Raw genomic sequence first — 16,190 nt, 5'->3', positions numbered from 1 at the left:
ATATTGATAATTTAAATAAAACTAACAGATGAAATTTTCTCTTATTGTTTAAAATACAAGTTCAGTTTTGTTGTTTGAATTGAAAAGAAACAGCATTTTTTCAGGGCGCAAAAAATCATTAGATTTAAAATTTGTTCGCCCGGAGAATGCAGATAGACAAAAAATGTTTTTCCCGGAGATTGCAGATATACCAAAAATGTTTTTCCCGGAGATTGCAGATATACCAAAAATGTTTATCGCGGAGATTGTAGATAGACCGATTTTGCGCGGAGCCATCGAAATGGATGTTGTAGCAACGGCAATGTTATCAACAGCAAATCAACGTTTATTTACAAACACTGAGCGCTCGTTGATTTTCTGTTGACGAAAAACAAATTTATTGAGCCGTTTACTAACAGTAATTTGCTGAACAAACAGCATGTTCTGCTGGGGTTTTTTTAGTTATTTTTGGTGGTAATAAAACGTTTGTTCAAATTTTAATTATATTACGGTATGAAATGAATATAAACTTTATTGAAAAACATATATTTTATTAAGTAATTATATTTTCAGTTCTTGAATAAAGATTATCCTAATGAAATTAGGGTAGTTTTTTAACTATTTAAGGATAATAAAACATCGTAATATAAAATTTTTTAAAATTTAACATGCAAAAGTCTCAATTTAGCAGCAATTTGGCTTATTAATGCATATTATAATAACAATACTATTATCATAGCAAATTAGTAATGTTTATGACTGCAAGTATTTACCTGATAAATTCTGACTGCAAACTTAAATCATATAGTACAAAATGCAATTTAAATTGGTTTTTTCTGTATAAGAATAATAATTCTTTTCTTTTTTTTCTTTTGTGATGTAATAAGATAAAGATAATAATGCCTAAACGTGACAGAAGCCTATACATGAGAGAATTTATGAAAGAAAACGAGATTCTGAAAAAAGAATAAAATATCTTCTTGAAGAGTGCAATATTGTTGGTAGAGGAAATTGCATGCATCTAGATTCAGACATTCAAAAGATTTTTGAAATTTCTGAAGATATGCACAGTAATGTAGTTTCTGAAGATGTGCACAGCGATATATTGATGTTTTCAATCACTTCGCCTGAAAATAAATTTTGTTTAAGTAAAGTTGAATCTAATTATGTTGATGTTGACAACATTGCAGTTGAAAATAGTTTATGCAGTAGTATTGATACTCTAACTTCAACAAAAGATTTTTTATATGAGTGGTCATTAAAATACTGTATAAAAGATGATGCTTTAAATGCACTTTTATTTTACTTAAATAAATTTCCATCTATACCAAAATGCAGGCAGACATTACAAAAATCTCTTTAAAAAGTTAATGTTTTATATGTCAGTGGAGGCAATTATATATATCTTCGAGTTGAAAGTGCAATTGATCATTATATATCAACAATTGGAAATAAGGAAAAGCTTGATATAATTGTAAGTATTGATGGTGCACCTATGTACAATAGTAAAAAGACTTCCATTTGGCCTACACTAATTACAATTAACAGAAAAGGACCATATGCTGTTGCAATTTGGTATGGTCAGGGAAAACCAAACAATTTGGATGAGTACTTTAAAGATTTTATTCTTGAAATGAAAAAATTGCAAATTAATGGATATAAACAGCTGCAGGTGACTATTAAAGCTTTTGTTTGTGATGCGCCTGCAAGAGCATTTGTTTAATGCATTATAGGGCATAGTGGCTACTATAGCTGTGAAAGATGTATGGCAGTTGGCACACAAGAACATGGTGTAAGATTATTGGAAACAACTGCTTTACTTTGTACTGACATGGCTTTTAAAAATAATTTGTATAAAGAAGAAGGTCATCAACTTGAGAGTCTTTCTCTGCTTGTTCAGTTAAATTTCCCAATGGTAACTGGATTCCCATTGGACTATATGTACCTTATATGTCTCGGGGTAGTTAAAAAACTTCTAATAAACTGGTGTAAAGGTCCCTGATGTATTATAATAAGTCAATCTGTTAAAGACAGTATTTCAAATGAACTCATAAATTTACGAAGTTATACACCATCCAATTTTCAACGTAGACCACGCTCTTTAAATGAACTTGAGAAGTGGAAAGCAACAGAGTTTCGATTCTTTCTGCTTTATGCTGGACCTGTTGTTTTAAAAGGAAAAATAAATAAAACTAACTATGTCTTATTTATTTCTCTTTCAATTGCTATGCACATACTGCTTTCAGATAAAATGGTGAAAAATGAATTGTTAGTGGCATATGCTAAACAGTTGCTTATATGGTTCGTTAGAGAAGTACAAATTTTGTATGGGGAGATCCTTGTAACATACAATACTTATAGCATGATTCATTTAGCTGATGATTGTGTTAACTTTGGTGATAGTCTTGATCATCTATCAGGTTTTCCTTTTGAAAACTTTTTGGGTCAAATTAAAAAAATGGTGCGAAAATCACATCAGACTGTTGCCCAAATACTGAATCAACTAGATGAGAGAAAAAAGGTTTATTTTAGGAGAAGAGGTTTGGTAGATCTTGTAAAATGCTAGGCACTAAATCCTCATTCAGCTCGAAAGTTTTTTCCTGATTGTTTTGAAACATCATATTTAGACGTTTGTTATGAAAATTCATTAGCCAACCTAAAAACAATTTTTCTGAAAAAAAAAAGAACTTTTGAAAAAAGGCTTGATGATACCTGTTCAAAAAGGTGATTATGCTTTTTTTCTACTTAAGCATTGTGGTATTGCTTATGATCACTGATTTCTTGAATTAAAAACACAAATTTTGATTATACTTGCAGACCATCAATTTTTAAAGAATGTCTTTGCATGTGTCATTTTGTAAAATTTGTTATAAATTTGTCAAATATATGTTCATTGAATAATTTTAAAGTGAGTTTAATGCATTTTAATTTAAATTTTTTTTTTGTGAAACAAATACCTGGTATGTTTATAGAAATAATAAAATATTTACGCTGGTGTTTTACATTAATAAATTTAAAAAGCCTTTTACAAAGTTTATTGTTTTAATCTCTAATGTATTTTTAATTTTATTTTGTAACTTATATAAGATTGTTTAGAATTAAATTGCACCAGAATATTGAAATGTCATTTGTCATTGTTGAATTTTTAAATGGAAAAATTAAAGAAGTGGAAGTGATTGCTAAAAGTTGGATGAAAAATGATGGGAAATGCTTCTGGCCGCCATTTAAAAGTTCTGCTGTAATTCGTAAAGCTGTCACTACCTTGCAGGCTCCAACCTCTGATTGGAAGATATACCCAGCTAGGATTTTATACACTACAGGTTTGCATATTACTATAAAAAAATGTAAAATAATTGAATTAGATACTGAACTGTATGTTTTGACCAGGGCACTGGAGAGGATAAACATGTGCTGGTGCAAATTTATTTTGCGCCCCCCTTTACAATATGACTATTCTCTCATTTAATATCACTTATTTTAAATCCAATATTCCAACGGGCATTTGTTTATATTATACTTTCTGAAGGTCTTTAGAATGTTTAAAGAAGATTTCCAATGATTAAAAAAAGTTTTTTTAATTTTTATTTTGGACTCCTTAAAAAAAAAAGTTTTTTTAACAATTTTTTTAATTTTTTTTAAAAACTTCTAGTTTTTTTTTAAAACTTTTAGTGTTTTTTAAAAACTAAAAAATTCATTAATTTTCATGGGTTTTTCATTAAAATTCATTAATTTTTATGCGGTGCACCAACTGTACCCCGTTCTCATAGCTTGCTTTTGCCGCAAACATTTCAATTACATTTTCATTAGGTATTGATAAATGATTTTACGTACATAGATTTGTGTTTAGATTTTTATGAAGAAGATCGGTTATGCTTAGAAAAAGCAGCAGATACTTCAAATATTGAAACTGACACTGAAGAGAAAAAAGGGACAAAGCGAAAGTAAATTTTACTAAAATTATTTTTTAATAAATTTTGCAATAAAGAATTACAGAAATCATGCACTTTTTTTTGTTTAAAAAGTAAAGTTTATATTAAAGGAGAATGACGGCAATGAAATTCTGTGAAAGTGATGAAGATAATGTGGTTGGTGATGAAGAACTATATGGAAGACATTATTTTGATAGTTCAAATAGCCAAAGAACATCTAACATGATTTCAAATATAGCAGGTTAACTATTTTTGTAAAAGTAAAATAACGGTTTGTTAAAATAAGCATGCTTATTTTTTTACTGAATTATAGATGTTTTTAAATCGATATCAACTCCCCATTTACACAGTGAAATAGCAAGCTTTTCAGTTGCTGATAATAACATTGATTTCTCGAAAGAAACTAATCTATCTCAAGGAAAAATGATGTTGTCTTCAAATATATTGGTAAAAAAAAAGTCCTAATGTTGCTTTTGTTCTAATTAAAATCTGTGTGCGTGTGCAGTAAAAAAATTAATAGAAATCAGAACTATATGTTATAGAATATAATTTTGTTGACAAATATTTTATAAATATATGTTTGTTGACAAGTTTAAATAAAAATCACTATATGTTTAAAAATTTTGTTTAATTTTTATATGTATAATTTATCTATACCTAGGTAGAAAATGGCTTTAAAAATTGTGTTTTAAATAAAGAGGATAGCAGAGAAACACATTTGTCTTGCCAGGGTAAATTTAATTTTTAAGAATGTACATTTCAACATGTTAATCAAAGTTTTATTTATTTTTTCCATTTAGGTAATTTTTCATGGGTAATTTTTTACAAAATATTTTACATAAATAATAATAAATATTATTTATTTTACTACATTTTTTTTTTAAGATTTTCAAAAAGTTGCATTGAGTTGGATGGCAAAAATAGATAAAAAGATACTACTGTTGCTTTTTATTTTAATATCAAGGATTACATAAGGCCCCCACAAATTTTCAAAATTTTGAATCAAATCAGAAAAGTGATTTGAGAAGCAATTTTAAAAATCCATGTATTGAAATCAAGATAATTTCATTCTTATAGAATAAACATAATATGTATTCTGTAAAATATTATCATAAGAGATAATATTTTTTTATGACAATGAATAATTACTATACTGCAATTTATAAAGTAAGGTCTTATAATAGAAGGGGGAAGGGGAGCAGTAAATACCTGCTCTAAGTCTCCAATCTCATACAGTGACATCTTATTTTAAAAAAAGATTAGTTTAAAAATTGTTCTTTTTTAAGATTCAAGACTCAATTCAATTTGCAAATATACAGTATAATTGATTCGATATTCTATTCAATGTTTAAATTTTGGATTTAGAGGGGCTTTGCATTTGGTGTGTAATGTTAAAAATAATTAATTCAAGATTTTTTTACATTTTGTAGATAGATAAGTTATTTCTACAGCAGTCTACATCAACAGTGAGCACTAGTTCTTTATCTACGGAGCCCATTTTTGAAAGATGCCTAACAAAATCTGATGTGGGTTTACTAGAAGAAAAAGTCAAAGCTAGCAATGTTTTTAAAAGTAGAGTGGTGAGTTGCTACTGATAACAACTCAATTGTTATGAAATGAAAGTTAACAATATGAGTTTCAATGTTATATTATTATTTGTTATTTTTTAAAATAAAACATAAGGGTTCATTCGCAAATAAAGTCACGCATTACAACTGTTTATACCCCCTCCTTCCCCCCTTTGTCAGAAAGTGTCACAAATGATCAAATTTATTCTCCTTGTCATGTCACGTAATTTTTGTGTGTTTTTATTAAATAATTATTTATTTTAAAATGTAGTAAAAATAGTTTTTAATTTTATTTTCACAAATTGTTTGGCCTCTTCCCACTCAAAGTGAAACAAAATCAATGACCGCCTTTCCCCCAAATGTTTGACGTATTTTGCGAACGACCCTTAAGTATTTTTTATTTTTTTAATAATAGATGAATTCTCTTAGTCGTTGTGGAGGTAATACTCCATATAAATCGGCTTTTGCTATTGGAAAGTTGTTGATGAGCGAGGACGCTGGGGCCTGTTTTAATGTCTCTGGTGGTTCATTGAAGATAAGTTTTAAAACATACATCCTGTATCATATGATAGTGGGTAAGAATGGTTTTATGCATTTTTTTAGGTTTGTTTTTTTTACAGGAAATATATTTTGTTTATCCCAGTCAGTCATTTATGTAACTATTTGCTATAACTTCTGCAGTTTGATTTTTTTCAAATTTGATTTGAATTTTTGATTTAGATGCGATTACACGACAGCATCATGATGCAAAAATTTGCGAATGTCATTCAGGCATTTCAGAATTTTTAAGGCAATGAGGAACACAACTCAATCAAAAAGTTTTAAAAATGAACAATGCTGCAAACGCTAAATAAATTGTTTGAAAATATAAATTTTGTGTTAAATTCAATAAAAAACTTTCTTACTCAACGCAATGTCTACTTTCTTTCATTATTCTTTTGAGTTAGCTTTGAATTGCTCTATCAATAAATTTTTTGCTAAATCCATTATTTACAGCCTGTTTTTTACAAAACAAATAAAGATTTGAGCAATATGTATAAATTGTATATACAAATATTTTATATATATACATATATACATACATACATATAGATATATATATATATATATATATATATATATATATATATATATATATATATATATATATATATATTTATATATATATATATATAAATTATAAATAAGTAGAAAATCACTTAACGAAAATTTTTTTCATTTAACACTGTATTTCATCAATAAAAAGACTCATCAGAAATATTGGGTTTTTTTTTTTATCGATGAGAGCATTTCTGATGAAACACAGTGTTAAATGAAAAAAATTTGTTTGATGAAACACAGTGTTAAAATGTAAAAAAAATTTATTTGATGAAACACAGTGTTAAATGAAAAAAATTTTTGTTAAGTGATTTCCTACTAATTTATAATTGCTCTGTTGCTCTGTTCCTTTAAGAACATTGAGCACTCTATTTTGTAGAATAGATTTTAAAGTTGTTTAAATATGAATAAATGTTTGTTGATTAAACGTTGAAAAGCAACACTCGATCAACGTTTTTTGTAAACACCAAATCAACGTTGATAAGTGGCTAACATTTTGGACAAAAAATCAATATGGAATCAATGTTGACGAGAAACATTGAATCAACATCAAATCAACGCCTCATTTTTAAGCGGGTATATAAGTTTTGTAAACATATATCTAAAAAAGTTATTTTATGACAAATACTTGCATTAAAAAGTTATATTTTTGATGTTTACACTGACAAAAGTTGTCTTGTTCATTAAAATTATTTCGTATTTTTCACCAAAATTTAATTTTTTTAATACTTTTTTTTATACTATATAATTACTTGTTTATTACTTTGTTTATGCATTTTATATATAAATATAGCTATTTTAATTAAAAAAACGACGAAAATAGTTTTGGCACAAAAAACTCGATTTTGTTCCACTGTGTCATGCGTACACCTCAACAAAAAGCTCTAGACATATCTTCTGAAGAATAAATTTTTTATGCTTTATTTATATTAGATAACAACCATAGAAAACAATGAAGAAAATAGAGGATTTTTTTTCTTTAAATTTTACAGAACTAGTTTTTATTGCATACAATAAAAACTAGTTCTGTGATTATAATCACAAAAAGTTCTATTTTACTAAGATGGAACTTGTCTCAAATAAAAATAGCTTGTGTGTTTAAGCTAACTAATCAATAATTTTTAATTAAAAAAATTTTGTAATTCTTTGTTAATAAGACCAATAGGATTTTGAAAACAAAAGAAACACCAACAAAAATATCTTAAAGCATTATTAAACTTACTTGTTTTATTTTAATCCAACATTTATGAAAACCTATGATCATATAGAATGATTTTTAAATTTTTTTTTGTTTCAGATATTTTTTATTGTGTCACGACTATTTTTGAAGTCCTGATTTCAAAAAGGTTAATGTTGTTTACGAGTTTTTAGGAATTTATAAATTTTTGATTTTATTGTTTAAAAAGATGGAGCAGTTACCAAGAAGGCACAGGCGTTCATAAAACGTCTCACCTTAGTAACACGTTTAGCGGGCGATCTGTGCCTGCTGGTGGTTGTTGACACAAATATTATATTTTGAGAAAAAAAACAACTTGATCCTTTTTTTTCTTCTATTCTTTTCCATTATATTTTACCTTCAGTATAAATTCGAATTTCAAAATGACATTAATAGAAAAAATGATTTCTTTTAACATTCCTTTAAAGAAATACTTACAGATTAAAATCAAAAATTTTTAAAACAATTTTGTTTCATAAAAATGCTCCAAGGAATGGAATACAAGATTTACCAATATTTGATTTAAATTTTGGTTGTCGTATAAAAAAGTTACTTTTCACAATATATTTGTTTTTTTTTTACTTGAATATAAATCACCAAAAGGCACTGGGTACGAGTTAATTTTTTATTTAAACATAATGCAAAATACGCTGAAAGTAATTAAGTTATAAATATTATAATCGTTTTACTCATGCAAAGCCTTAGTTAACATAAAAATTTACATTATAAATATTAATTTTCATGTTAAATAAGGCTTGGCATGAGTATTACGATCTTTTAAATTAATAAGACGTGCTACATGCTTTTACTGACTATGGCTTTTTTTTATTTTTTTGGAACTCTCCTGGCAACATTCCCTCAACTAATATGTTTGTGAATAACTCATACATCAATCATCAAGTAGATGAATCAATTCACTGTTATAATTAGTTATAATTGAATTAAAAGTCTGCTTAAATGTCTCATTTAAAAGCTTTCAGTTTATAAAGAATAGTTTTTTCAATTTTTTTGAATAAGTTACTTATGTAATATTTCCATGAAAGATTTTCATCTATAATAACACCTAAAATATTAGTATAGGTACATGACTTTTGTACATGACTTATTTTATATGACTTTTATATGACTTAAATGACCTACATGACTTTTTTTATATGAATGTTATCAATGAAAAGTATATGCTTTTCACACGATAGTGCAAGTTTTCAGTAGCAGAATGAAAGAGAATCCAATTTATTTTTTCAATGTTTAGCAAAAGTTTGTTAGATTTAAACCAATCGGAAACTTTCTTTAGTTCGATATTCATGATATCATGAAATTTTTTTTATGTTACTGTGCGATAAAAAAGATTAGAATCACTAACATTATTGTCATTAAGTTAAAGGCTCTATAGAGGTCATTAACATAAAAAAGAAAAAATAGTGGTTAACATAAATTAGTATAAGAAATGATAGCGTTAACATTTTCAGTTACGGAACAGCATTCTGAGAACTTAAAAGGTAAAATACTAATAGCATTCTCTTTAAATCTATTTTAATCTTAATTTAAGAATCAAAAGTCATAAATACAAAAATATTTCTGTTAGATGATTGATTACGAGATAAAAATCATTAATACAAATACAAAGAATCTATAAATAAACATAAGCCACCAGCACAACATTTTACATCAAAAAACATCAACTTGCAATATTGGTTTTTGGTACGTATTTTTACTAGAGTTTGAAGATATGCATTCGATTCTAACATTAAAACTAAAATTACTGCTGTAATAAAAGAGACTTAGAAGAGTTTGTTATAAAATTAAGCAAATCAAGACGGGTGACAATTCCAAATATTATCTCCTATTTTGTGGATTTATTTGTATCAGAATATGAAAATTGATCGATTTAGTAATAATAAAGCTATATTATTTCAAAAAGTTTAATTACTAGAAAAAATTTTAAAACATACATTGGCATTGAGAGTGAACGACCAAAGCAAAATGTTCATGATCAAGTATTCTAGAAAGTTCTCCAAGTGATATATGTAAAGAGACCTTTAGTATTTATAAAAAAGTACTACTTTATTATATTATGTATGTATATATGTAACTATATAACTTATTTTAGTATTGACCATTAACTTTTTAACTAATCTAACACCTCTTAAAAGAAATTATAACATTTCAACTAGGTTCAAATAACATTAACTCTTTTTACGAACTAAAATAATAAATACTTTTTAATAATCCAATAAATTTTTAATAGAAAACTTTACTCTAGTTATTTTTTTTAGTTTGTTTTTTATTTGAAGTTTAGAGTGTTTAACTTTTCTCAAATATTAGAAAAAGGGTTTTGAGTTTAATTAAAATTTAGTGCCGACGAAGTTAGAGGAGGTGGGGGGGGAGGGGGGGTGGAGAAACAATCGTCAATTTAAAAAAGGCCTTTTCTAGCTAGAATTTCCTTAAAAAAAATTGGTTCTATAGAAAAATAGTCGCGGCCCCCCCTCCCCCAAATCGTCGGCTCTGAAAAAAGCCTCGGTTAACCGTGGTTTTCGGTTTTTTTTGTTTATCTTGCATTATTTATTAAAAAAAAAGTTATTTAAACAAAGTGTTCTAACATTATGTTAATATTTCGAAATAAAACAATGACTTGTTTTTTTATTGTAAAAATATAGAGAATATAATATAAAGAGAATAAAATATAAAGAAAACTAAGATCTTAACGATTCATCAGATAATCGTGATTTTAATCGTGATCTAATTTTTGTGCAGAAACTAGTGCAGCTCGAAAGAACGCATTTGACATCAGTTGAGGAGGGTTTTATAGAGAGTATCTCATTGTAAATTTTTTCAAGATTTCTGCTCTTTTACCCGTATTTCGGCACAACAAAAACTTTTGCTTAAGCGATTTATATTGATCTGTAGATTTAGGTTATTGCTATCTTTATTGAGAAGTGCATTTAATTCATCCTCAAGAAAAACAGGTGAAATTTCCAATTTTGTACATGGTGCTTCAGCTTGTAGTCGTTCCTCAACATTAGAAGTCCAAAAAGCCTAAAAGCAAGTTTTCCAGCAAAATTTAAAGTATTTTTAAATAGAACAACTTAAGTTTTGAGGAACTGATCTTTTAGGCACCTAATAATAGGATATATTAGGCACATAATAATAGGATATATTTTATAATAGTATTTTATAATAATAGTATTTTATAATAATAGTATTTTGTAATAATAGTAATTTTATAATAATAGTATTTTATAATAATAATAGGATATAATTTAGGCAACTAATAATAAGATATACACCTAATAATAGGATAATATTTCCGTTAATTTTTTCATAGATGCACTTTTTTAAACTTGAATGCAATACAGTTGCAATTTCTGTATTCATTGCAAATAGCTGTGCATGCACAAGTTCAAGAACAGTATCTGCTATTGATAAAGTTGCATCTTCTCTGCGAAGGAATTCCGCTGCTAGTTTTGCTGGCTCTAAAACGGCATGTAATGAAGCTAATGACTCTAGCTTGTTGAATCTAATGAATCTAGCTTGTTGATTACATTAAGAGCATTTAATTCAGCAAATGTCTGGAATAAACATTTCTTAGTTTAAAACAAACGTTAAAGCAGTCATTGGAAAAAGTAAATTCCAACGAAGACGAACATCGAAATGCATTTCGATTTCTTTACTAAATTCCTCAGTAACTTTCTTCCCAAAATATTTGATTACAAACTGATGAAATTTTTGCAAATTTCACTACTTTTTGTGCATTCATCATAATTTCAGGGTAGTCAACATTGATTTCATTGTTTATTGATTCAAAACTCTCTTTTTCGTATGTCTAGCTTGGTTCATATGGATCCCTTGGGAAAATCAAAAAGAGGTCATCATATTTTACGTTTTAATTTTAATTATCAAGCACGTAATAGTTGCAAAAATAAAAATATCACTACCAAGCGATTATTTGTGAAAGGAAACTATGATGAATTTTCAAAATATTTAAATGGATTTAACTGGAGTTATGAGTTTACTAAACTTGATTTGATCAGTGCTGCAAAAGATTTCTTCAAATTTATAAAAATGGATGCAATGATATCATACCCTCATTTATTCAAAAAACAACTAAAATCAGAAGATTTCTATGGATGAATAAAGAATTGAAACACGAAATTCGACTTAAGCGTAATCTTTGGTATCGATACAAAGCTGCTCATTTCAAAAATTTAGATCTAAAAGAAGAATATAAATTAAAAAATAAGTCAGTCAAAAAACTTGTAAAGGTGCCAATCAAAAAATATGAAAAAAAAATTGCAACAGAATCAAAAAAAAATCCAAAACAAGTTTATTCTTATATTAACAGTAAACTAAAAGTTAAAGACCATATAAGAGCAATTTCAACTGGAAATAACGAAATATCAACTGACAGTCAAGTTATTACTAATCAATTAAATAGATTTTTCAACTCTGTATTTATTCTGTATTTCTGTATATATAATTCTGTATTTCAATTCTGTATTTCTGTATGTGAAAGTATAAAAGAAAAAATTTGCCCAACCCCATTGTTTAAAAAGGAAGATATAAAAAACGATTATTAAATTTAAATGTGCACATTTCTCCAGGTATTGATAAAATTTATCCAATGTTTTTTTAAGTAAATGTGGTGATAGTTTAGCTAGACCACTTTGTTTGATATTTAACTGCTCATTTTTAAGTGGAACATTGCTTACAAGCTGGTTAGAAGCAAATATTACACCAATTTTAAAAAACGGAGATAGGCTGCAGCTACCGTAACTACCGACCAATTTCATTGACCTCTGTTGTTTGTAAACTAATGGAAAATATTGTAAAGGACATAATAATAATTATTTATAGAAAAAAATAACATAAACCACTCTCTACAGTATAATCATTATATCTTATTTAAGGACAAAAAAATGGCTAATTAGTTTTAATAAAGATAAATATAAAATTATGCATTTTGGTCGTAATAATCCAAAAAAAATGAATAAATATGACGCTACAGAATCAGATACAATTCAACATGAACTAGTAGTAACGAAATTGGAAAGAGACCTGTGTGTTTATGTTTCGGACAATTTAAAATGGGAAAACTATATTGAAAAAAAAAGTATATATATATATATATATACATATATATGTATATATATATATATGTATATATATATATATATATATATCATCATATGTGACTCTTCATATCGTGCTAGCGAAATCAAAATCGGTCCTTCACTCGGTTTGTCTGATCAATATCATTGCACTATCACCTGGCATTACAAACTGGCTTCCAGCATAAAATTATCACGTTTCAACAGCTCTAAATTTATATACAAGCATGGTAACTACGAAAAAATCAACAAAGAATTCAATAATGTTGACTGGTCATCTATTTTTAAAGACTTAAATGTAGAACAATGTTACCAACTTTGGCTCAACAAATACAATGAATGTTGTCTTCAATTTATCCCTCGTATGCCAAACAAACCATCCCCCAAAAAACAACCATGGATGACAAAAGAACTATTATCTCTTATTCGTCTTAAAAAATCGCTATGGGCTCGTAACGTTAGTTCAAAATGGAAAATCACATCACTGGTTGGGGAATATAGGGAAACTAGAAAGTTTGTTAAAAAATTAAGTCATTCTTCTCTGAAATCTTTCGAAATTGCCCTTGCCAATGATAAGCGTAATCCTAAAAGACTGTTTTCATACATAAATAGTAAACGCTCTGTAATAAATCAGATCTCATCTACGCGAATCACCAGCTCCAGTGAGATCATTAGCTCTGACAAAATTACAATAACCAACTTACTTAACAATCAATTTTAATCAGTTTTCAGCAAAAAGCCATCCAATGACAATCTTCCCCGTTTTGATCGTAGAACTACCACAATCCTCAATAGCATATCTTTTGATACTCTGGCCACTCAAATGGAACTCTCAGCACTAGATATATCTAAATCACTTGGTGTAGACAATGTCAGTCCTCACGTTTTACGCTTTTGTTCTACCTCAATGTCTTCTCCACTTACTCTCATCTTTCAAAAGTCATTTGACAATGTGACAAGGTGAAATTCCAAGCTCATGGTCCAAAGCAAATGTAACACCTTTATTTAAGAAGGGCTCCTGAATCGACCCATCAAACTACAGACCAATATCCCTCACCTCGATTCCCTGTAAAATAATGGAGAAATTAGTTGAGAAGGCAATCATGCAGCATTTAAAATCAAACAATCTTTTATCAGATAGTCAACACGGATTTTTAGAGAAAAAAGCATGCATTACAAATCTCCTTGAAACAATGGACTTCTTGACTGGAAATATAGCCAGAAAGCTACCAGTTGACGTCGTATTTCTGGATTTTGCTAAAGCTTTTGACAAAGTTCCACATCAACGAATGCTTTACAAATTAAAAATGTACGGAATCGAAGGCAATCTTCTCAATTGGATAAAAGCTTTTCTACTCAACAGGTCTCAACGAGTCATCCTTGGCGACACTCAATCGAATTGGTTACCTGTGACAAGTGGAGTTCCGCAAGGATCAGTCTTGGGTCCAATTTTATTTGTTATTTTCATCAATGATCTGCCAGATGTAATAAGCAAAGAAAACAGTTGTAAGATTTACGCTGATGACATTAAAATCCTAAGCATTGTCAACTCACTTGCTGCTCAACTTCAACTCCAATCAGATATTGACCAAATTGTCCAGTGGACTAAATCTTGGCACATGGAGCTAAATGCAAAGAAATGCAAGGTCATGCACTTTGGCCAAAAAAAATTTACACCTTTCAACTACTCAATGGAGGAATTAGGCCCTTGTTCAATAACGACTCGAACTACATTGGAAGCAACTACCTCTGAGCGTGACTTGGGAATTCAAATTACCAATGATCTTAAAGCAGAAACCCAATCCATCATTGCCTCATGTAAAGCAAATCAAATGCTAGGCATCATAAAACACACTTTCCAATCTCGTGATGCTTCTTTATGGAAACAACTCTACTCCACCTACATCCGTCCTTCACTTGAGTTTGCAATTCCAGCTTGGAACCCTCATATGGTGAAGGATGAACAAACTATTGAATCAATACAGCGCAGAGCCACAAAAATATCAGACAAACTAAAAAAGTTAGACTACAAGTCCAGATGTTTACAACTTGGCTTATCTTCTCTTGTTGAACGTCGTAAACGTGGTGACCTCATCCAAAAATATAAAATTATTAATAACATCGACATAGTCAACTGGCACTTTCCTCTCATCACAATTCCACCAAGAGCAAATCACAGAGAAAGAATTCACCGTGAAAAGTACAGCAATAATTTAGCTCGTTTCCACTTTTTCAACAATCGCATTGCCAATGCATGGAATATGTTACCAGATAAAGTAATCGGTTCTCCAACTGTCAACAGTTTTAAAGCGAGCCTCGATAAGCTCTAATGTTACTACAGCTCGCAGCTATCCTTAGTGAAAGTTGCAATATGAGCTTCACAAAAACTAACTATAATCTGACATTCTATGATTTGTATTTTGTCAATTATTTTTACTATTGTTGTGACAAATATATACTACTACTATACTACTATATATATATGTATGTATATATATATATATATATATATATAAGTATATATATATATATATATATAATGTATGTATATGTATATATGTATATATATACATATATATATATATATATATATATATATATATATATATATATATATATATATATATATATATATAATGTATGTATATATATATATATATATATATATATATATATATATATATATATATATATATATATATATATATATATATATATATGTATATATAAAATGTATAAAATTTCTGATAAATATATATATATATATATATATATATATATATATATATATATATTCATAATTACATGCATTATTACATAATATTAAAATAAATAAAAATACATATCAAAGGTATGTGATAAATAATAAATGTTAGAATTATATATACAACACCAACTCTAAAATTAGGACTAGAAATATAAACATTATATATACATATATAAAATGTATATATTTCTTTTATATATATTCATAAATTAACCCATATATATATGCATAAATACATATTATTAAAATAAATAAAAATATATGATAAAGAATAAATGTTAGAATTAAATATACAACACCAACTCTATAATTAGGACTTAATACTTTTCCTACTAAAATTAGAAGTTTTTCAAAAAAATGGAAATAAAGTTTCTTATCCAAACGTGTTTTTATATAAAAAAAAAACTTAATAATGCATACTTTCATTGTTGGTCGAAGATTTTATACTGAATATTTGCTTGATAATTAGGTTAAGGTGTTTAAAGTTTTTCAAGTAAATAAAAAAATTAGTCTGTGAACAGACTA

General features: G+C 27.6%; 1 protein-coding gene across 2 annotated transcripts; it reads left to right on the top strand.

The window, feature by feature from the left end:
• The first annotated feature begins 285 nt into the window (after positions 1-285).
• Positions 286-6,385, top strand: LOC136075156 (uncharacterized). 2 transcript variants are annotated; one of them, XM_065787511.1, is made up of 9 exons: positions 286-3,299; positions 3,827-3,920; positions 4,019-4,149; positions 4,222-4,355; positions 4,570-4,639; positions 4,794-4,843; positions 5,342-5,488; positions 5,892-6,051; positions 6,197-6,385. In XM_065787511.1, exons 1-9 carry the CDS (start codon positions 3,101-3,103, stop codon positions 6,271-6,273), a joined length of 1,062 nt encoding a protein of 353 aa, XP_065643583.1. In that variant the 5' UTR covers positions 286-3,100; the 3' UTR covers positions 6,274-6,385. The 2 variants fall into 2 exon arrangements, with proteins under 2 accessions (XP_065643583.1, XP_065643584.1); XM_065787512.1 differs by lacking the exon at positions 6,197-6,385 and having other exon boundaries at positions 5,906-6,045.
• Positions 6,386-16,190: the final 9,805 nt, after the last annotated feature.

The sequence above is a fragment of the Hydra vulgaris genome, chromosome 01 (assembly GCF_038396675.1).
Source record: "Hydra vulgaris chromosome 01, alternate assembly HydraT2T_AEP".
Classification (NCBI taxonomy): domain Eukaryota; kingdom Metazoa; phylum Cnidaria; class Hydrozoa; order Anthoathecata; family Hydridae; genus Hydra; species Hydra vulgaris.
This window is presented reverse-complemented; position numbering and strand designations above follow the sequence as displayed.